Genomic DNA, 23,883 nt, shown 5'->3' on the forward strand with positions numbered 1-23,883 from the left:
ATATAGGGTCAGGATCATTTTACACCAGTGTAAGTTACACTTTCAATCTTGTCCATTGATCTCACTTATATCTAAAGACTCTAATTGTTTTAGTAATGTGAGCCATTTGATACAAGTGGATCAATGGTCAAGATTGAGTGTAAGACTTCTAACTCTTACACCGGTGTAAGAATATCCTGTCTCATATATATATATATATATATATATATATATATATATATATATATATATATATATATATATATATATATATATATATATATATAGGGTTAGGATCATTTTACACCAGTGTAAGTTACACTCTTAATCTTGTCCGTTAATCCCACTTATATCTAAGGGCTCAAATTTTTTAGTAATGTGAACTATTGGATACAAGTGGATCAATGGTCAAGATTGAGTGTAAGACTTCTAACTCTTACACCGGTGTAAGAATATCCTGCCCCATATATATATATATATATATATATATATATATATATATATATATATATATATAACATTGTAGGGTCAAAAAGTGATTATTTGTTTCATATAATAGTTAAGACTGGTCTTAAGTACGTAAGAAAGGTTTTGTTTGAAAAGCAGACTCAATCTTTCTAATCCTCTTTGTTCCTTTCACATTATGGAAATGTCTTTACGTGTTAGGCTTCTATAAGTTCAAGCAATGAAAATTCAAAACATTGTCATTATTCTTAATCTTTTTTTTGTTTTTTTACATAACCCCCGGTGTTTTATTTATTTATCGTCAACCTGGTTAGGCTAGCTCAAAATTTTAATTTCGTCTAGATAGCCTACCAAAGACGTAATCACTATTAAATACTTAGTTTTGGAGAAACAAAATGCAACCAATTAGATACAATGGTCAAAAGACAAAATAGATACAGCTTCATTACAGGGCATACATTATTTTATATAATTACAAATTTAATTTGGGTATGTTACTTTAGATGAACCAATCTAAGTCCAACTTCAAAAGAAGAGTCACATGGAATAGCACGTGAAAATCACATGGGGGGTAAGAAGAAGCCAATGGAAAATGAGTGATGTATTGGTAACAAGTATGAAGGGTGTAAATAGTCAATGTGGTTAGGTCCCTTCTTTTGTCCCTTTTCTTCATGTAATTGAGTACCAAAGCCATGCTCATTTATTTGGAAAATGAACCCCATTTGGCTTCATCTTCTTCACTATCATCATGACCATTTGTGTCCCCTCTCTCACATTCATTGGATGGTTTTTGTTTATATCATGATGGTATATAGTGGAATCTAGTATTCTCGTCCAACTTCAGCTAAGCCACTTCACATGTTCCCCTTAACACAATGGTGTCACAAATATTACCTTGGTATATATATATATATATATAATGGACATAGTTTATATATTTTACATGCATGATATAATAGTTTGCTAATAACCAAGATGGTAAATTGAATTGATTGTTTTATATGTTTGTGAAGTAAAATTTAAGATGAAAAGAAGCAGCAATGCGACATATAGGTATGGCTAATGTGGAGATGCTATAGCTAGGAAAGCGAAGTTTCATACTAAGGCAAAACGTGTGGGGCTATTTTGATCTTAAAGAGAGTCCTTTTCATTTAGTAGAGAAGCTAGAAAGGAAAAGCAGAGGGAAAGGGGAAAAAGTAATTTACGTATGACTTTGATGGTGATATGCATCTTTTTTCATGCTAGCATATATTATGTAAATACTTGTACATGTTTGATTTTTACCAAAGATAGATTTCAAAGATGGGTTCTTCTTGAATCCCTCATCATGTCCTTTTGAACAAGGAAGGTTGAGCCATTTGATGAGGGACAAGGACCACAAGCCTTCACTCATTTCTTGTATTACTACCTCCAAAATACTTGCACTACGGGGGAGGAAGATGTTGGTAGTCAACTATGATATCAAAATCCCTCACCATTATTTTCAAGATGATTTTATTGCTTATATTTTTGGGTATAGTTTATAGGTGTACAACTTATCTATATATATATTTTATGTAATTTTAGAGAAGATTCTTTTGGGTGCATGTGGGGTGTGTGGCATTTGAGATTTGTGTGGTGATATATATTGAAGGAAGGAAGGGGATAGACCTGTCTTTTCCTTTAATTAATAGGAGTACAGCTTATCTTTTACTCACATCCAAGTTTCTAAAACGGAAAGAAAAGGAAACAATTTTACTTGATCGCTATTCCCACCTATTTATTACTCATTTTGCTCATCAAAAATAATTTTTTTCATACATTTTCACTAAAAGAGTTTCCTAATTTCACTTAACTAAAACTATTGAATTCCTCTTAAAAAGAATAAAAACCTTATAATCCCATTTAAGAATTCAAAAAGAAAACTCAAATTATTTTAAAAATAATAATTTTAATTTTACATTATCACTAAAAATCAAGTTTTATATATACATTGAAAAAAAATATTTGTCCTGCCATACTCATATTAAAGTGTGTAAGACAAATGCATGCATTTTGAATTGGGTCATATTTTTTTGGATATAAGTAAGAATTGAACACATAACCTAAAATAACTTACACAAACCTCTCATCACTAGACCAATCCTAGTGACTTGATTAGTGTCATAGATTCTGTCATATATTTCTTTTTCATTTCGTCGAAAATTGATTTCACGGTATAGATGTTTATGAACTCCCCTTCTATGCCTTGCAATATTGATTCCTCCGACGTTATGGCCTTTAGCACAATGTTGTTGTCCATAGATTAAATAATTTCGTAAATTGAATTTCACTTGACTGTGTATGACTCCATAATATGTGGTCACGGTAAAAGTTTTATATAAATTTATCGTCATGCAATTATGTATTTTTATTTAAGTCCTTTTAATTCTAAGTAGTTCATATTGATAGAAGACTTCATTTTGCATAAATTTTTTATCAAATTATTATAGTCTGTATGATTTTGTTATTGGTCAATGTAATTACATGAAATATATGAATAAACTCTTTGAATCTTCTTGTAAGTTGGTTGATGGTGGTGTTCCGTTGATAGAATCGAGGGTTTTCTACATGCAGAAATTACTCTTACGCTCAAGTTAATATTAGGATGGAGAATTCAAATAGGTTAAATATGTATCAGAGTGTAAAGACCCTATAATTATAACCATATCAAAGCAGAATAATCCATTACTATGATCGTGAAATCAAAAAATATATTCTGAAAGATATATAACCGATTTCGTGAGATAACCATAGGTAATTCATGAAAGGATTCTAAGGTGGTTCGGAAGGTGGGGGGCCAATATACTCATTGGAAACTATATATTACCTTTGTTACAAAGTATCTTATTAATTAGAAAAAATATACTTAAAATTTTCTATTAACCAAAAATGTCCTATATGTAAATATTAAACTCCTTTTTGCATTTGATAAATGCATGGTGAAATATATCATAAAATAAAGTAATAGAATAGAATATATATATATATATATATATATATATATATATATATATATATATATAGATGGATGGATGGAGATATATGTGAACAATTATAATTAACTGGAGAGTAGCTGTAGTTTCACATGCACTATTTATGTATTGACTGCTATCTCATTCACCTCTCACCATCAACAATGTGGTCCACCTCAACATCACAATTTCCCTTCCATTCAAATTAGAAATCTATGATCTTCCTGCCACTCAATTATCCACTGCCATTGATTGCCTTCAAAATTGGTACACATCCTCATCATCATTATCACTTAGCTTCGTCTTCTATTACCATCATCATCATGACATTTTTAAACATTTACAATTATAGCTCTATGAATTTTCACCAGATACACTCAGAGAGGTTGGAATCTCATGCAGTACAGAAAACAGTAGCTGCCCATAACGTTACAATATAATATTTGTATCTCTAGCTAGCTGTGAACTTATTATAGCACATAATGTAACAAATTTGGATGTATTATAGAGAATCTTAATGTACATTATTTACTTCTCTCAAAGACATTGTAGGAACTGTTGGGAATTTTAACTGGGATTCTTTCTCCCTCTTATGATTGTAGTTTTAAACCTTGTTTATAAATTTAGTTTTTCAGAGTTCCTTAAAAAGTGTGTGTAATACTTGAGTCTCATATTAATTGGTATATCACTTTTAGATGTTCTCCTTAGTGGAAACTATTATATAGGTAATATCTTATGGTAGTGGGCCATTGAATAGATCATGGATCTAACATGCATATTACAAATTTACAGTTGTGCAGAGGGTTGATTAAGCTTTGTTAACACCCTTATATCTTCACCTTTCATATTAGCAATTTGTCTATGCTACTATTTTCCACTCAAAATATTCTTTTGTCAGATTGTGTTGTTGATGCTCAACTAACACTCTCCAAGCTCAATACAGTAAGTTATATAATTATAAAATGTTTTTTTTTTAATACAAAATATATTGTGTTGTTTGGATGTAGAAGAAATTCCAATTCAAGTACTACTTTTTCATGAGAATTCGATTGTTAGGTTCCAAATAAACTAATCTTATTTATATCATTTTCATTACACCGTTTTTATGTCTCCTTTTTTATTAATAAAATAAAAAATACATTCTAATACACATACTTCCTATTTTCATTTTTCCAATAAAGTATAAGGATGGTATACAAAAAACAAAGTCTATTCTGGAATTGGCCTTTGATTTAACATTAACATCGTTTCAGTTTTTAAAGTGTTATCAAATAACACTACTCATAATAAAATAATTATATAAGTGTATGATTATTCAGCATGAGACAGGTATTTCATCAGAAAATAAATGACAAAAAAATTTAGCAGAACAAGCATTAACATCTCTACGACAAAAATAATCATACTTTGTCTTGTTAACGTAATTAATTTTATAAAGGGTTGTTATTTCATGATTGATATAAAAAATACGTAAGGTTCAACTTAAATTGAAAGACATTTATTTGATTTCTGAAAAAAAAAATTATTTCCTGCTATCCCAAAATGATATTATTTTGAGGTTTAGAAAAAAAATGTAAAATATTTTAAAAAATTATTTTTCTCTTGTATAATAAATTTTATTACAATACCCTTTATTATTTTTCTCAAACCCCAAAATAATGATGTTTTGGAATTGCAGTAGAAAAATTTATCTCATATCATAAGAGAAACATTAGGGCAAAAAAAAATTAATTTATTACTTTTTTAATAAAAAATTACGAATAAGTAGTCATTTTACAAAATATTACGAATCTATAGCACCAAAACATTAGGTTCAAAAGCATTAACATATTAATTGCTGTTAATAAAAAAAATAAACAATAAATAGGGACTTACATGAGAGAGAGACAGAGTTTCGCCGCGCAAAACCCTCCAAAAGAAATGTAGAGAGAAGGAGGAGGAGGAGGTTTAGAGAGAGGATGGGAGGGTGGAAATAAGGTAAAAAGGTGAAAAACCCATATATATAGACCACGGAGAACACGCCCATCAGGGGCGTGTCTCTCTCTTGCAACACACGCCCTATGTTGGGTGTGTCTACCATCACAGCTCACGCCCCATAAGAGGCGTGTCTCTTTCCTGCCACTCACGCCCTACATTGGGCGTGTCCCCTTCAGTAGCTCACGCCCCACATGGGCGTGTCTCTCTCCATCAGAATACGCCCCATGTGGGCGTGTTTGGGTGCTATAGATTCGTAATATTTTGCAAAACGACTACTTATTCGTAATTTTTTATTAAAAAAATAATAAATTAATTTTTTTTCCGAAACATTAGCCCTAACATTTTATTATTGAAAGAATTTGAGCTTTGAAACACTCATGTTCCATCGCCATTGATCTAGATTGGTATTGCATTGAGATATGCAACACCCATCCTGGTCAACTTTTATATTTGAATGAGTGATTTATTATATTGGGCGTAAGCGTTCAAGTGCTCTCACCCATAACAAATTCAAATTGAAAGGGGATTTTTCATTCATTTATCTTTCTTTTCACTTCCTTAATTTCTATTCTCCTCCCTTCCCGTATACCAAACAACCAAGAAGATTTCCATTCAATCATTTTTCTTCCCTTCATAAAGGCCAGACAATGAACAAGGGTGAGCGTTCCAATGATGGAACATGCATAACAAATGTAAGGGGATTTTTCATCCATTCATCTTTCTTTTCCTTTCTACCACTCTTAATTTGTATTCTCTTCCCCTCCTATATACCAATCATTACAATGAATTCCATTCAAGTTTTGTTCCCCTCCTATACACCAGACAATGAGCGAGTCTCTGATTTTCTATTGTCATATGCTAATTTTCACTTCAACCATATCTATAATATATATTATATTGACAATATCGTTAGGAAAAGTGGCAACATACTGAGGCGATCATGTCAAGCCTAGCCAACTTCAGATTCAGATTCCAAGCATATATGACAGAAACTCATTGGCTAAACAACTGTAAATTCATGTCGAAGTTAAAATCATTAAGGTGTACTTTCCTAAATGGACTGGGATGTTTTTTTGCTGGTTATCCAAGATGTAAGCCTGTTACTAACTAGCAAGTTCATACCTCATTTATACATTATTTGCATTTAATGAAACAGAATGGCAACAAAACCCATAAGATTAATAAATTAATTACAAAAAAAAAAAGCCTTAAATATAGTTATAGAGGGTGAGGAAAGCAAGAGACTGATCAGTAAAAATACAGGAGATTCCTTCAGCATCTACAACAAATCTACGTACAGTCCACAGCTATCCAAGAAAATCAATCTTCTTGAGTGGCTTCATCATCTTCATCCATGGCATCATCCTGCTTTTGAACCTCCTCGCCATGGTCACTACCCTGAGTTTCTTCATCAGATATTGATCCACCCTTTGCAAAGGCTCTATCATCATTGCCAGGGTCGCTACAACTCTCAGTATCTGAGTCAGATGAACCACCATGGTCTTCTTTCCCTTGATCACCATCATATCCAGAACCTCCAAATTGCTCCCTTAAATCTGGAGCAACAATGCCAATCATCTCAATTACTGCAAGTCGTTCATTCTGTCTGGCGGCAGCAGCATCAGAATGAGTGCTCTGACTCTCAGCCACCAGGGTATTTGAATCATGCAATGCCCCAGAAGCTTCATTATTGTCTCTACTTGGAGATTCATTTTCTCCAAGCACAGAAGGGGCTGTACTGCAAGCCCAGCTACCAGCGACTTCAGAAGATAAAAGGTCAGCTGTTCTGATTAAGCCTCCAGCTTCTGCATCCTCAAGGGTCTTTTGAGTGTCTACTGGATTATTGGATTGTGAGTGATGTAAAACTTCACGACAAGGTCTTTGAGCATGCTCCTCGGTTTCTTGTACATTGATATCATCATCTAACTGCATAGTGTCTCCATCTAGAGGACCACACTTGTTCAAATCAATATTCCGCTCACCATCATTTGCAGGACTTTCAGTTTCGAGAACCCGCTCAGTGCCTACAACATCTCCCTCCATCATAGCTGCTGTGCCAACATGTTCAATATCAGAGCCAAAGCCACCTCTGACACCATGGTTGTGATCAGCACTGGTGAATTCTGCCTCTTGTGTATTTTGGCATTCTTCACTTCTTATATCACAGTCATGCTTCTCAGTGACACTTGCTTCGTTGCTTGATGTTTCAATTTGATCTCTGTTGAGCTTCTGTGCGGAAGTAGTTGATCCTGCCTTGGCAGCACTGTTGCTATGGTATCCTGCAACTTCTTTTTCCCTGCCTGAGGCTCCACCTACGACTCCATCCATATCTACAGAAGTATTCTCATAATTCTCTTCATCTTCTAGAGTTCTCTGCATAGCCTTCAATTGTTCCTGTTGCTTAGCAAACAGCCCTTGTATCTCCTCCGTAGTGGAATAAAATGCTCGTAGCTGTGCTTCCCTGCATGACATCACTGAGCTTCAGCTGCAAAATCTATAAATCTTCAATCACCATGAATAATAAGGCAGGTGTACATGTTGCATCACAAAGCAAAACTGTCAAACAGCATTTCATATACAAACAGTACAATGCAGCAGCATGCCAACCAACAGAGACTTGCAAACATACAGCTGGAATCAAATTAACATGAATGACACGACCTACTTATGGACACCAGAATCCTCTATTTCAATTGAAATAACATGTCAAATAGAGAATATTCTAACCAAAACAATACAATTTATCACAGAACCCTCTCTTTGTTTTTGCTATGATCACGTGCTTGTACAGACATGCCCTATAGAGAGATAATACCCTTCAATCCTGCACTTAAGGGTTTATGAATAGAACAAGGGTTTATGAGCAGCAATTACTCTAAAGATCTCATGTAAATAAGGTTCCCTGAGCCATTAGATAATCTTATCCTTGTTTAATATGTTTCTACATCCTTTATATCTCATTTTTTTTAGAGCTGCATAAAAATTATTTAAGATCCATGAAAGTAATGTTTTGAAGATTCTTATTAAAAATTCTTAGAATTCCTATCTATTTTAATCTACATAAAGTATTACTATTATAACACAGAAAACCAAAGAATAGCAATATACAAGTAGCTGGAAGAAGTATGGCAGCTAAAGGGCTGCACTGTATCCTTTGATATTCTAAGCCAGCACGCCTGTGCAGTATCTGTTGGAAAATAAAATGATCATGTAAATTCATTCCACATACTTTTCAAATAGCAGATGTCCCATGATCATATTAACAACAAAATCAATCCTTACCGAAGCATAAGTCTTTCCCTGGCACCTTTTAACCTCCGCCTCTCAAAATCAAGATCTCGCATTGCAGCATTTATCTCAAGCTCAAGAACAGAAACTTTAGCCCATGCTTCCTCTCGAGCTGCCTGCTAACAACAGCAACAAAATATATCAGCTTCAAATAAGGAAACATCACCCCCCCCCCCCCCCCCCAAAAAAAATAAAATAAATAAATAAATAAAAATAAAGGATAAGATAGAAATCAAAAAGAAAGAAAAAGAACCAATCAGTAAGCCAAGCAACGTATAAGTTATAAGATTCTATATTCTATGGACTATGGGCACTACTCAGTTAAAGTCATGGCATTTGTCATATCAATAACTTACTCTGCAGTCTCTTTGAAATAACATTAGCAAGATACATGGGTGTAAAGCAGACATCATTTCCACAAAAACAACTTTGTATTCGATGACATGAATTTCTCATATCTACCTTTTCACTTTCAAGCTCTTTCCTTAATCTTCTTGCTTCCTGTTCAAGTTCTTCGACTTTCTGCTCCATGAATTAGCAGTTACTTTCAGCTAGATATAAATCAAAATATGATAAAGCACATTATACTGGATATAAAATTATCTGATTACCTTCATTCCATTTTCAGTGGCCAGTTTCTGTTCATGTACTTGGGCTTCCAACTGGCGAACCTTATTATCAGAGGCAACCAACTTTTGCCTAGTATCCTCCTGCAACATAAAAGGAATAAAGAGGACCTATATTAAGTTCATAAATTTTGGCCTATCTTACAGTAACAGGAGCAAAAACGAAACCATACCAGCTTGGACCTCAAGGTTTCGACCAGTAAACACATTTCTCTCTCTGACTCCTAAAACATATAATAAGAAAGCTTGTGAGCTCCTTCAAGTAGAAAGAGAACAGTTTCTAACTAATTTAAAATCAAAACTTCAAACCTGTAGCTTATTTATTGTTTCTTGTAGCTCTCTTTCTCTTCTTAAAGCAGCATCTGAGAGTCGTTTTAATTCCTCTTGAGCCTCAGACTGGGCTCTATGAACAGCAGCTTTTAGATCAGCTGCAGCCTTTTCTCGCTCTTCTTTTCGCTGAGTCCTCTCTTCATCTAATTGTTCCTTAAGTTCAGCTATATTCACCTTTTGACTGCAACCATAAGAGAGAGAGAGAGATGCAATTACTAAACTGCGCAACATATATTATTATTACTTTTAGATTTATCCATCTGAAACAAATTAGTGGAAAGCATGCAACTTGTTAGAGATGTAATACGAAACTTCACCTAATAGTTTAAACTTTTGGAATAGTTAATTCATGACATGATGTCTGAGCCTCTATGATCAAGTGGTCTAGAGTTCAATTCTTGCCACCTCATTCTTATAATAAAAAGTTGAATTTTAGCATAATATAAATGGGCTTGTACATTGTCTACACTTTAAGCCCAAAAGACTACTGCTTGAGAGGGCAAGTTAGAAATGTAATATAAAGTTATTTGTGTGTCTTCACATAACAACTTAAGTTTTTGGGATGGTGTCATATACATCCTCCTATGATGGTCATAGTACTAACTACTAAGTAATTCAAAACTAATTTAAGTGTTTCACAACTTCGACATAGACAAGCAAAACAAATCCCACCTTTAGCCACATAAGTCACTTTTTACTGAAGACAATGAGGTCTAACATGAATGTATCTCTAGGTGAGCAAACATGGACATGTATGCGCAAGTTGAACTAATAGTTGGGAGTTGCTAGACTTGGGTTCACTGAATCTTGAATCTGGACCGTGGTTAGCGAAGTGAATCAACCTCAAGCTAAACCATCAAGCTTGACTCATGTCAAACCACCAAGCTTACATACCCACTTGTTTGCCAAGATTGAATCATGGGTTCAATTAGGGTTGGCAAAAATTAGTCAACCCGTCGGGTTGACTCGTAACCCGTGAAAAATGAGTCGGGTTGGGTTGGCAAAAATGAGATGCCAACCCGACCCGAGCCAGCTCGGGAAAAAAATGAGTCAACCCGCGAGTCAAAAGGGCTAGCACGCGGGTTGAGTTTTTTTATTATTTAAATACCAAATATAATATAAAAAAAGGGACAAAACCCACACATGTTGTCATCGTCTTTCTTCCTTCTCTAAACCTAAGTCCCTAATCTTCTCATATTAGGGCCATTTTTGTTCGGTCTCTCACTTAGAAATTGAGACGCAGCCGCCAGCCACCACCGTCCGCGCTCCGTTAGCCCCTGGCTTCATCGCCTTAGCTGCTCAGTCTTGGCCTCGATTCCTGCTTTGAAAGCTTCTTGTATTCTCGGTTTTTGCAACACCCACACATCAGGTTTGTATTTTTTTTTAGGAAGTTTGCCTAGCTCTGTTCTTTGATTTCCCAGCTTCTTGTATTCTGATTGTTTCTCAATGTTGGTGCAAATCTGTTGTGAAGAAAATTCGAAACTAGAACATTTTGCTTTTGCTTCTCATTCTGTAACCTTTTTCTATTTTTCTTTTTTATAAACTATTTTGTAAGACAATTGTATTGTTTAAGCTTATGGAAGCCACATAGCTGGTGAATTAATACTATAGGTTCATTTAAATAGGCTGAAAATGAGCCAACCCGCGAGCCATTTTGAGCCAACCCGCGAGCCAATTTTCGAGCCAACCTGCAAACCATTTTTTCGAGCCAACCCACGAGCCATATTTTCGAGCCAACCTTAACCCGGCTCGGGTCGGGTTTGATTGGTTTTCTGTCTCGATTTTTTTTTTTCAAGCCAACCCTAACCCATATCATTTTTTTCGAGTTGCATGCAGGTGGGGCCGGGTTGGCCCATTTTGGCCAACCCTAGGTTCAATAGGTACTTAATTTCGTTTTGTATACAGAAAAGCCACCTCAAATTAACTTTCAATTATTATCTTTTTAATACTACATAATGTCTCTTTTATTAAACTTAATGTCTTGTTCTGGATAGAGCCATTAATGTAACCTCACCCAACAACTTAAATTTTTGGCTTAAAATGGTTCTTTACATAATATCAGAGCCGACATGACTAAGTGATTATGAGTTCGATCTTCACCGCCCCTATTTTATTAATAAAAATAATTAAATATTGTGGAGTTTCTTAGCACAAGTACGCTAGGCCTGATGCATCATCCACCCTTCAAACCCAATAGACTCTTGTGTGAGGGGGTGTGTTAGAAAAATATAAAACTATTAAGGTAGCCTCGCTCAACAGCTTAAACTTTTGGATTAAAATGGTTCTTTACACGATCATAGTACAACAATTTCATCTTGTTACCTTTTAATTCTGTTTTACTGGTTCAGGATTGTAACAATCCTAAAGGACTTTTGTACGAGGGGGTATGTTAAATATAAAAAACATTCATGTGCTTTCACCCAACAACTTAAGCTTTTGGAATAATTGGTTCATGACAATAAACCTCTGATACAGCAAATAGAAGGGATTCTTGCATCCCTGAGATCGTTGACACCACAAATAAAAAGCATGGACCTAAGCACCAATTCAATGTAGTCTTAATAGACTACAATGACGGGAATATCTGAGGAAAACCATTACTATATTGTCTATTCTCATGGCAACATAAAAATCAATCACCCAAGGTGCAGCTGAAACATTATATATATATATGAACTACTTACGTCTACAATACTTACACCAATGAATCAATCTATTAAAAGAAAATGATATCATTTTCCGACTTAGTGAAGAATTAAATCATACCTACTTATTATAGCATTTGCTTCAGCACATGACTGCATAGAAGCACTAAGCCTTTCATTAAGGTCTTCCAGAGCATGTTTTTGTTCAGCAGATGCTCTGTTGACATCCCCCAGTTCCTTCTGTTTTAGATCCACCATTTGCTGTAATTCTTTTAATTGATCAAGGTAACATTTTGCAACCGACTCTTTGACTGTTTTCAATTCCTATAGAATGGATCATAAATTAGGTAGCATATTGCAGAATACAAAATACATGAATAAATAAGATTAAATCAAGATTAAATATTTCTTTTAGAATCCATAGAATGCAGAGATAGTTGTTGAAGATCACATGTGCCTTTCTTTGTAAGACAAGGAGAGGTCATAAATTCAGTGGTAGAGCTTAGAGTATCAATATCATGAATACCATTGGTTAGGCGGGAAAGTATCTTAAAAAAATAAAAAATTGTAAAATAAAATTGTATGTTAAGTATTAAGTTTGAAAAAATTTTGGGGGACCCTTGGCTAACAATAGGTGCTGCCCCTGTAAGTTCACCAATGATTACATACACTTTCATGACGCTCAATAGCTGCACGGCTGTCACTACGCAAAGTATCAATTATAACCACCTGATTCTCCAATTGCTTTCTTAGTTCCTGTCAAGAAGAAAATTGACACAATTAAAGGAAAAAAAGTTTGCACGACTAATTAATACTGCAATCCTTCTAAGTTAACACACCGTGTTTGATCTTTGAAGGCTTCTAAAATCATCAAGAGATATGGGACCCTCAGGAGCACCAATACCTAAACCTTTCAATCTCTTGTTCTCAGAAACAAAATCCTCTACACATTCAAGAAAAGAGAAGGAAAGACAGAAAGAAAAAAAGCATAAGTGAAACAAAAGCAAATATCAGTTTCAGTATAATATCAATATATTATGTTATATATCTTAATTATCAATACAATATGAAGTAAATTGCAAGTCAGAATCAAACGTATAGGGAAATATGAATATCAACAAATACGTGAATCTTCAAACCTACATAAAATTAGAAGCATGAATTCATTTACAAGCATAGATCAGAGTAGAATGCAAGAATGATTAAAAAAATAGTAAATATATGTGCTACTGATCATTCACTACCTGCTTTTCTTTTAGCAACTGAATTTTCTGGCAATGGGGCAGACACAAGCACTTCTCGATATACAAAAGCAAATGCAAGTTCTGCATGATAAGAGACAAGTTATAATAATATGGAAATAGAACAAACCCATACTTCAAAAAGCTTGCAAATACAGAAGACAGCAAATATTCAACAGCAGCAATTCCTCAACTTTTAACAAGAAAATCACAGCAACTGTCTAACTTCAGAAAATAAACAACATCCGGAAGCAAAAGAAAATGTAACAAAAGTTGTAATACAATAAAAATTAAAGAAAATATTATATTTAGGACAATGTTTATTTCTTTTTACAAATAAGAACGAAATTTTAAAAAAAGAAAGGATACATAAATAAATATCATTATATTAACTTTTCCAATGCCAATTTGCAACAAAAGAGCACTAAAATATAAAGTTTCTTCAATCTTATCTAATATTTTTTTTCCATTTTTGTAATATTTTTGCTAGAGATGTAATAAAAATTTATTTATGTGTGTTCACCTAAAAGCTTAAGCTTTTGGAAATGTTGGTTTGTGATAAGGTATTAGAGCCTGTATGACCAAGTGGTCTAAGATTTGAGATTTGCAGCCCCATTCTTCCAATCAACATCAACAACACCTTTATCCCAAACTAGTTGGGGTCCGTGGCTGATAAATCCAAATGAAAAGTGCGAAAAGATTGAGGAAAAATAAAAATATCAAAACAAAAAAGGGGTAAAAAAAATTTAAAACAAAAATATCAGTAACCATATAAATTAGAAAAATAGCAATAAACATCAACATCAACATCAACATCAACAACACCTTTATCCCAAATTAATTGGGGTCGGTGGTAGATGAACCCACATGAAAGATACAAAACAGTTGACAAAAAGTAAAAAAAATAAAAAATAAAAAATAAATAAATAAATAAATTAATAAATAAATAAAAATACACAAATAAAATAATAAAATAAAATAAAATGAAATAAAAATATATGTATATATAAATAAAGAAAAGTAAAAAAGAAAGGGACAAGAAGAAGTGGGGGAAATGAAGGGGAAAAGGACTAAAAAAGGACCATCTGGAACATAGGAATAACAGCGGGTCTAACCCTCCACCATACTTATAGCTTTTCTCCATTCCTTTCTAAGACATACTGTCCGCCAATCTATATCCCACTCCATTAAATCTTGTTTTACTACTTTCCCCCAAGTAAGCTTTGGCCTACCTCTGTCTCTTTTTGTGTTTAGCTCTTGGTAACAAACTTCTGTTCTTACAGGAGCATCCATGGGTCTTCTCATCACGTGCCCAAACCACCTCAATCTATGTTCTCTCATCTTCTCGGCTACCGGTACTACTCTGACCTTTCGTCGAATATCTTCATTTCTTATCTTATCCATCCTTGTGTACCCACACATCCACCTTAACATCCTCATCTCTGCTACTCCCATCTTATGCTCATGTTGCCTATGTGCTGGCCAGCATTCCGCTCCATATAGCATTGCCGGTCGTACTGCCGTTTTATAGAATTTTCCTTTTAACTTCAGGGGAATTTTGCGGTCACACAAAAATGCAGATGCACTACGCCATTTCATCCACCCTGCTCTGATTCTGTGATTTACATCCTCATCAATCTCTCCACCATTTTGTAAAATGGAGCCAAGTATTTAAAAGCATTTTTTTTAGGTACCTCTTGACCATTTAGATGCACAGGTTCTTGGTCCTCATCTTGTACCAGAGAAAACTCACACTTCAGATACTCAGTCTTGCTTCGACTTAATGTGAATCCTCTGGATTCCAATGTGCTTCTCCACAATTCAAGTTTTCTATTAACACCCTCCTTGCTCTCATCAATAAGCACAATATCGTCTGCAAAAAGCATACACCATGGCACTTCCTCTTGAATATCTTTTGTTAGTTCATCCATAACTAAGGCAAATAGGTAAGGACTTAGAGCCGACCCTTGGTGTACACCTACCGTGATAGGAAAATAACTTGGTGATCCGTTACAAGCTTTTACACATGTAGTAGCCCCATCATACATATCCTTGATTGCCTTTACATACTTTAATGGAACCTTTTTCTTCTCCAGGACCCACCATAAAACTTTCCTTGGAACCCTATCGTATGCTTTCTCAAGGTCTATGAACACTATATGCAAGTCCTTCTTCTTTTCTCGGTATCTTTCCATTAGTTGTCGCATCAAAAAAATGGCTTCCATGGTAAATCTTCCTGGCATAAATCCAAATTGATTTACAGAAACCTTGGTATCTCTCCTCAAGCGATGTTCAATAACCCTCTCCCACAGCTTCATAGTATGACTCATTAGCTTAATGCCTCTATAGTTTGAACAATTCTGTATATCTCCCTTGTTTTTGTAGATAGGCACAATCATACTTTTCCTCCATACATCAGGCATCTTATTCGTCTGGAGAATCTTATTAAAAAGATTGGTCAACCATTTTATTGCCACATCCCCCAGGCCTCTCCACACTTCAATAGGGACACCATCAGGCCCCAAGGCTTTATTAGTCTTCATCCTCTTTAAAGCCTCCTTAACTTCATGTGTATTAATTCTGCGTACAAATCTTCTATTCATATCATCATACGCGTCCCCTAAGTCCACCTCGCTTGTATTTCCATCCCCATTAAACAGCTTGTTGAAGTATTTCAACCATCTTTCATTTACATCTTCATCTCTCACCAGAAGTTTTTGATTTTCATCCTTGATGCATCTAACTTGAGTGAGGTCTTTACTTTTCTTATCCCTTATCCTTGCAAGTTTATAAATACCTCTTTCACCATCCTTGCTCCCAAGACTTTTATACAACTCGTCGAAAACCTTGCCTCTCGCTTCTCGCACTGCTTTCTTTGCATTTTTTCTCGCCAATCTAAACTTTTGCAGGTTCTCTTCATTGGGACTTTTATGCAAAGATCTAAAGCACTCCTTTTTATGTTTAATTGCCTCTTGCACCTCTCCATTCCACCACCATGTTTCCTTTGTATGAAATCAATTTCCTTTGCTTTCTCCCAACACCCTCCTTCCCAAATTTTGAATACACTTAGCCATCTCCTTCCATATTGCATTTACTCCTCCATCAAACTCCCAAAGTCCTTCGTGCAACATTCTATCATTGAACTCTCTCTTTTCCCTCCTTAAGCTTCCACCACCTTATCCTTGGATTCTGAGCCCTCTTCTTCATTGTACGTACTTTGTTGAACCGAACATCCAAGACTACCAGCTTATGTTGCGTAGCAACACACTCTCCAGGGTAGACCTTACATTCGACACAAGAAGTTCTATCTTCTCTTCTAGCCAGAAAGAAATCAATCTGACTACGATTATGGCCACTATGATAAGTGATCAGGTGTGACTCCCTTTTTTGAAAAAAGGTGTTCACTAACATCAAATCGTAGGCTAGTGCAACATTCAAGATATCTTCTCCAGTCTCGTTTCTCGTCCCATAGCCAAAACCTCCATGGATTCTATCAAAACCTCCGTTGCTTTTACCAACATGACCATTTAGATCTCCTCCTACGAAAATCTTCTCCTCTCGAGGTATTCCCCTCAAAACCTCCTCCAAGTCTTCCCAAAATTGGCTTTTATCAATTGGTTGCAATCCAATTTGGGGTGCATACACACTGAGGATATTCAGGATTAAGTCACCCACAACAAGCTTAACCAGAATAATCCTGTCGTCTTTCCTTTTGACGTCCACAACTTTATCTCTGAAACTTTTGTCGATCATAATTCCAACACCATTTCGACTCTTGTTCGTACCTGTGTACCATAACTTGAAACCAGTTCCATCCACTTCCTTGGCCTTTTCTCCAGCCCACTTAGTTTCTTGCAAACAAACAATATTCACTTTCCTTCTAGCAAAAACATCTGCCAACTCCCTCAATTTACCCGTTAAGGTTCCTATGTTCCAGCTTCCCAATCTCATCCTTAACCCCTGGGCTGTGCTTGCCCGCCACGCTCGCCCATCTGCGTGTTGGGACCCTGGCATACTTCTCACCAAATCCGGGTGAAGACCTGGCGCCTTGCCTTGGAGCAAGGACCCTAGCCCACTTTTCACTACACCTCGGACCCGATGCAGCGCCTTGCCTTGTGGCAAGGACCCTAGCCCATTTTTCGCTACACCCGGGGCCCGGTGCAACGCGTCGCTATGAAGGGTACGCCCCAACGAAAAATCATATAGGTTCATCACATAAAAATAGCAATAAACAATTAAAAATAAAATAAAATAAAGTTAAAATAATGCCCCGTTCTTCTAATAAATGTTGAATTTTAACACAAGATAGATGGGCATGTGTATTTCCCACACTTCAAGTTCAAAAGGCTCTTATAGGAGGAGGTATGTTAGAAATATAACATAAAACATTCACGTGTCTTCACCTAACACTTAAAGCTTTTGGGAGAGCTGGTTCATGGCACTTTTCATAAATAAAGGAAATTAAAAGAGCAGACATAGGAAATTAGCCATTAGAACTGAAGCATTGAGTCATTGACAAATAAAATAAAAAATCTGCTACTACAAGTCTACAACTATGGTGAGAAAAAATGGAATATGAATAAAAGAAGAAATATGGAAATATTAAGCCATTGGAAGAAATTCATATTACCATACTGAGGAGGAGCAGCAAATGATATAATATCACCATGGCAGACTTTGACAGCAGAACCATTCTTTTTCAACTTCTCCCAGTTAAGGTAAGTTCCATTTGTGCTGAACAAGGCTTTACAAAAATCAGAATATGAGGAAGGAAAAAAAAAATCTATTTTCCTATTGAACAGGAGGAGGGATGGGGGGATCCAAACTCTAAAAAGAATCCACAACCTTGTATCTTTCAAGAATATTGATGAGGTGTTCTCCATATTTTCGGTAGTAATCCTCATCCTGTATATTCTGCAATGATTTGCACTAACAGAGGTTGAATCAATCTGGAAACGCACATCATCTACCAATCGCCCGATGCAGTGCTCATCAGCAGTTAATAAAATATTAATTCCCTGGTTACAATCATTCAAACAAGTGAGATTTGATAGAGCAATGTATAATCAAACAAAAAAAAGAACAATTAAATGAAGACAAACAAAGTGCTAACATGATTAATCGATTGGTCACAGCGAGAACTGCCAAGAGTAAACCCCCATGCAGAATTTAACTCCAGCATAACTTTTTTTTTCTAGAAGTTCACATATGTTTACAGATCAAATACAACACAGTTTAATAACAAGTTAATAAATTCAAAATTTTAAACATTTGTGTCATATAATAAAGCAAGTTAATTTTGTATTTATATTTTAATTAAATGAAACACGTGCCAAAATATTAGTCACTAATCCCAAAAAAGTAGATATACTCTCATAAAAAAAAATAACCACCTTGATCCTTTAAATTAAAAAAAAAACTAATTTCATGTAAAATTTAAAGACTGAATGGGATGCTTAATTTAAATTAAGAATCAAATTACAAGCTAATTAAAATTCAAAAGGAAAATTGGGGGTTAATGGGATTTGAGGAGAAAGCGAACCTGGTGCCTTTTGCGGGCATTGTTGGAGATGGCAGTGAGGACGCCCCAAACGTTAGGATCAGAATTGATAAGAGGCTGTGAAGCCACGTTGGAAGCAACAGAGACAATGCGATCTCTGGGGCTCAAACTCAATGGATGGTTCTTTGGAGAATCCTCTCCACCAACACCACCAATGGGTGTAGAGGCTAGGGTGGGGGTTTCGAGTTTCTTTCCCTCCATCGCCATTGCAGTTGCGTAGAGAGAGAGGGAGAGAGAGAGAATTGGCGGGGATTTTGAAACCCTAATTACCTGATTTTTGTGCGTGGAAGTGTGAACCCTGAAGTGAAGTGTGAAGTGTGAACCGTGTGAAGTGCGAAACAGCTTGCCTTGGAAGACTTGCAATTAAAAAAAAATTAAAAAGATTTTAATTAAAGGTTTTTTTTTTCTTAAAATAAATTTACTGTCTTTTGTAGATGAGAAATTTTTTTATCGAAAAATCATGATTTTCAAGAATATGGTAGAAAAATAAATTTTTCAAAAATATTATCAAAAAAATTATTTGGTGAGGCAAAATATTCCCAAGAATGTTGGATTAATTTACTTGATGCTACCTTTGAATTTGATTGTGTTAAATTTTTCCTTGTCATGGGAATCCTTAAATATCACTCCTAGGTGATATTCTTAGATGGTATTTTCAAAAAAATTACACACAAAATAAAATTTTAAAATAATCATATTTTCAAAAAAATTACACAAAATAAAATCCCGAAAAAATCATCTTCAAAAAAATTTAAAAAATCTTGTACCAAACATAAATAAAATAAAATTATCATCTTCAACTTTTCATCAATCCTTAAAAAATATATTGTATCAAACTCCCCTTAGCATTAATAGTTTCTGTTTGAGAAATTTCTCAATTGGTGGAGAAACTATTAACTCTCCTTTAGAAACAAAAGAGCATGGACTCACTAGATTTAAAAAAAGGCTTATCTAATCTCATGTTGCATAAGAGAAGATTTCTTATATTATAGACACACATGTAGCGGGGCTCGCTATTTAATAAAAAAAAGAATGTCACAATTTTCAATGAGTCTATTGAAGATAAAACTATTCTTATGCTGCATAAGAATAGTTTTTCCCTTAAAAAAACATAATTGGATGTTTTTTTTTTTGTCTGCATTCTCCGAGAGAACCAAAATAACAAAATGAATGATTTGGTTTGCGGATATTTTTTTTAATTGATGTGAATCTATACATGAGCACGTTCCATTTATATGTTGGGTTTTATTACTATCATGTTACATAATCCAAGAAAATTTTTCTACACACACAATTAAGAGGTGGGGTCCACATGTTTTTTTTTCTCTTTCATCATTCCACCTTCTCTCTCTTCTTTATTGTGAGGGTAGAAAAATGTTCTTACATCATGTAACATTATAGTAATAAAACCCTTATATGTTTTGTACAAGATTTTCAAAACATTCCCGTCCAAAATTGATTCCTAAAAGTGATTTGGCCAAACATTCCTAATTCTGTCATTCTTCATAAAATTGATTTCTATTAATAATATTGGAAATTATACTACCTAAACAAAACTTTTCAGTTCCTCCCCTCTCTCATTTATTTTTATAAATACCAAATTCTAAAATGACATTTTTATTTTTCCCTCACAACGCGTTCTTTACCCAAACCCATCCTTTTCTTTCCCTTCATCCACTCTCATTCTATTTCTCATTTTCTTAAACATTAGTCATGGACCTAGTTACCTCTTTTCAGTCAAAGAGGAAGCAAGATGGGATCTTTAGTGAAAAAGGGATCGGACTGAAAAATTACTTGAAACAACTCCAGCAACACCCTTTCAGAACAAAGGTCTCTCTTCTTCATTTATTACTGCATCTATCTCATTTTTAATTTCTCTTTACATGGCTTGCTTTCCTTGCTTCTTTTTTTCATCCATTTTCATTGACCTGTTGTTTTGTTAGTCCTAAAAGAGCTGCTTTTAATGGTTCACGTAATAGATTGGTTGTAGGTGGCTAGCGATTAGCATCTTGGAAGAATTTATAAGAAACAGTCTAAAGGTCTAACCTTGCACGCGAAATTTAGAATCTATGGGTCACAAGCCTGAGTGTGCTTTGTGGCAGCGATGTGTAGATCAAGTACAAACTTTCTTAGCATATAATCAGTCTCCTCAAAATATGGAAAAAGGATTTCGGGAAAAAAAATTTATAGTTCTTTCTTTATTAATGCTTATGTTTCAGGGGTATCAGTGAGGAAAATGCAAAAAATGCATAATGGTGAAAAATAAAAAGATCAAGTCTTTATAACGTTGAAAGCAAACAATTAACCATGAAACCAATATCATTAATGAAATTAGGGTTAAGAAGAAGAAGAATAGTTTATGCGTATATTAGGTGGAGGATGAAGATATGGGTTACCCTCTTTTGGTTTTTCAATTTTGCAGCTTCCCATTTTTTTTTCTTTTATTTGTATGTGCACCATTGCAATTGTGACTTTATAATAACCAAAAGGATGTATTATTATATATCCTTTCATTTTTTTATTTTTTTTATTTTTCTCTTCACCGAACATCATTACTAATATCTTTTGTATATCTAAAAAAAATCAATTTTCTTTATTTTCTGTATGACTTTTATGATGTATCCTTTGTTTATCCTTTTTATTTTCTTTTGTTTTTCTCCAACAAAATTAAATAATATTCAAAACTTATTTCGGTAAAATTTTCCAAAAATTAATATGCTTTAAATTTAAATAAAATATTAAAATACAAAAAACATCTCATAGTAAAAGAAAATAACTTTTGAAATTATGCAAACCTGAATGTCTTGAAAATTTCAAGGAATTCCTATTATAATTCTGATTGCGTGGAAAATTTCAAAGGTCACCATAGACATTTTCAGAACACAAAGTAATTATATTACGAGGAGTCTTTTAACAGTTAAAAAAAATAATAGTAATTAATATACCTATTAGGAATATTTCATTTACTGTGTAATTGTTGTAATTGCTGATGCTAATTATGAGTTGCCAATTTGATGAATAAAAATGAGAAATCGTTAATCCTAAGATGAATGAGATGTTAATGGAATCCTCGTAAAGATGGGAGTTGCCAATGTTCATAATGATAAGATGGAAAACGAAAAATAACTATACGAGATATAGAATTTAAAATCACATATGAATGAAAAACATTTTATTTTAATTTGAAATTTAAGATATTTAAACTAAATAGTTAGTGCGAAAAGAGTTTAGCATTAATTAATGGCAAACAAGTGTATTGATATCCTACTAGTTTTTTAAAATTCAAAATTTGAAGTTGATATAGGTGGGAAAAGGGGTTTAACATCTTTTAGCAGGAGACAACTATATTAAATTTCTATCTATTATCTTCATCAAAAAAAAAAATTCCATCTATTATATACTTAAAAGGAGAACCAAAAAAATTGATGTGTCAAGCTCTCATGCAGTTTCAGCTTTGTGTTCACACTTGAATGTCAATTTAAAAAAAATTACATAATAAGTTTTTACTTAAATCAAAAATCGAAATTAAGAAATTAGTGGGAGACATTTAATTAATGATTCACTATCATTCTTACATTGGAACCTGTAAGGTTTTTAATTGTTATATTGGAAGATGGAAGGTTCTTTACTAATGTTACTTGAAAATAGAAAAATCATCATTTGATATTTTCTTATAACCTTCAAATCATTCAGACGCTTAATCTTCTACCTCCTGTGTGTTCTCACTTGCTTGCCAATTTTGAAATAAATAAATAACTAAAAAATAAGTTTTGAGTAAATTAAATTTCAAAATTAAAGTGTTAGTGGCAGACATCAAATTAATGTCCCACTATCTTTTCTATATTGGAATTGTAAGGATTTTAATTATTCTATTGGAAGGTGGAAGGTGCATTACCAATGTTACTTGAAAATGGAAAACTCATCATTTCATGGAGAATATACACAACCTTCTATGCATGTTTCCAACTACTTTTAGTATGGAAAATTGTTAAATCTATTAATAATATTTGTTATTATGTCTATTGGGTGGGAAAATATTTAATATTCTAAAATTCAAACTTTTAAATTTGAATTTTTAACTTGATAAGTGGGAAAAGAATTCCGCATTAATGTTTCTGTAGTGGAAAAAAAATATAATAAAATTAGTTTTAAATAATAAATTATAAGTTAAACAAAAAATTGTTTCAAATTTATAAAGAAATATGTATAGTTGATAAAAATTAATTTAAATTTGAAATTTAAATAAAAAAATTAGAAATGACATATTTATACCTTAAATAAATTAAAACTTTCACTTTAAAAAGTAATACAAAAAGAGAAAAAAAAATTCACACAAGTATTTTTTTAACATAAATGTATAACCAATATTAAAAAATATAAAAATTATAAATTAAAAGAGAATTTTTTTTTCAAAAATATGTCTAATTAATACAAAAATATTCGATTATATTAAATGCAATTCAATTCAATTCACCAAACATTTGATTAGTAGAATACTTTTTGTATCAACTCATATTTCTTCATTATAAATGTGTTACAAATATAAAAAAATATGTTCAATAAAATAAAAGAATTTAAATAAAAATAAAAAATGACATTTATCATTCTGTAAAAAATGATAATAAAACTTAATAGCTATAAAAATATGAGTTTTAATTTAATATATAAGAAAGAAATTAAACTTTCATTCTTTTGATGTAAGAGTAAAAAATAATTGCAATTTCTTATGTCGTAAATGAAATCTAGAAATTATTAATTGGAGAATGTGCACATCCTTCT

The 23,883-nt window shown here is 33.5% G+C and overlaps 1 protein-coding gene across 3 annotated transcripts; it reads right to left on the reverse strand.

Annotated features, from left to right (window-relative positions):
- Positions 1-6,516: 6,516 nt before the first annotated feature.
- LOC133286255 (uncharacterized) lies at positions 6,517-19,377 on the reverse strand. Of its 3 annotated transcripts, none has more exons than XM_061483649.1 (13): positions 19,087-19,377; positions 18,390-18,562; positions 18,175-18,278; positions 13,548-13,628; positions 13,143-13,246; positions 12,973-13,059; positions 12,425-12,627; positions 9,638-9,839; positions 9,502-9,552; positions 9,314-9,412; positions 9,165-9,224; positions 8,697-8,818; positions 6,517-7,875 (listed from the first exon to the last, which is right to left on the reverse strand). In XM_061483649.1, exons 1-13 carry the CDS (start codon positions 19,309-19,311, stop codon positions 6,735-6,737), a joined length of 2,652 nt encoding a protein of 883 aa, XP_061339633.1. In that variant the 5' UTR covers positions 19,312-19,377; the 3' UTR covers positions 6,517-6,734. The 3 variants fall into 3 exon arrangements, with proteins under 3 accessions (XP_061339633.1, XP_061339631.1, XP_061339634.1); XM_061483647.1 differs by having other exon boundaries at positions 8,697-8,821; XM_061483650.1 differs by lacking the exon at positions 19,087-19,377 and adding an exon at positions 18,658-18,727 and having other exon boundaries at positions 8,697-8,821.
- Positions 19,378-23,883: the final 4,506 nt, after the last annotated feature.

The sequence above is a fragment of the Gastrolobium bilobum genome, unplaced genomic scaffold, assembly GCF_033153095.1.
Source record: "Gastrolobium bilobum isolate Gb01-03AN ecotype WA unplaced genomic scaffold, APGP_CSIRO_Gbil_v1 utg12063, whole genome shotgun sequence".
In the NCBI taxonomy this organism is placed as follows: domain Eukaryota; kingdom Viridiplantae; phylum Streptophyta; class Magnoliopsida; order Fabales; family Fabaceae; genus Gastrolobium; species Gastrolobium bilobum.

What these genes read in the sequence shown, in the direction of transcription:
- LOC133286255 (XM_061483647.1), bottom strand. Translation starts at nt 19,311, where the DNA reads ATGGCGATGGAGGGAAAGAAACTCGAAACCCCCACCCTAGCCTCTACA. An exon ending in ATATTCTTGAAAGATACAAG is followed by an intron (nt 18,279 to 18,389) that starts GTTGTGGATTCT and finishes AGCCTTGTTCAG; the next exon opens with CACAAATGGAACTTACCTTA. An exon ending in TGCTGCTCCTCCTCAGTATG is followed by an intron (nt 13,629 to 18,174) that starts GTAATATGAATT and finishes CTTATCATGCAG; the next exon opens with AACTTGCATTTGCTTTTGTA.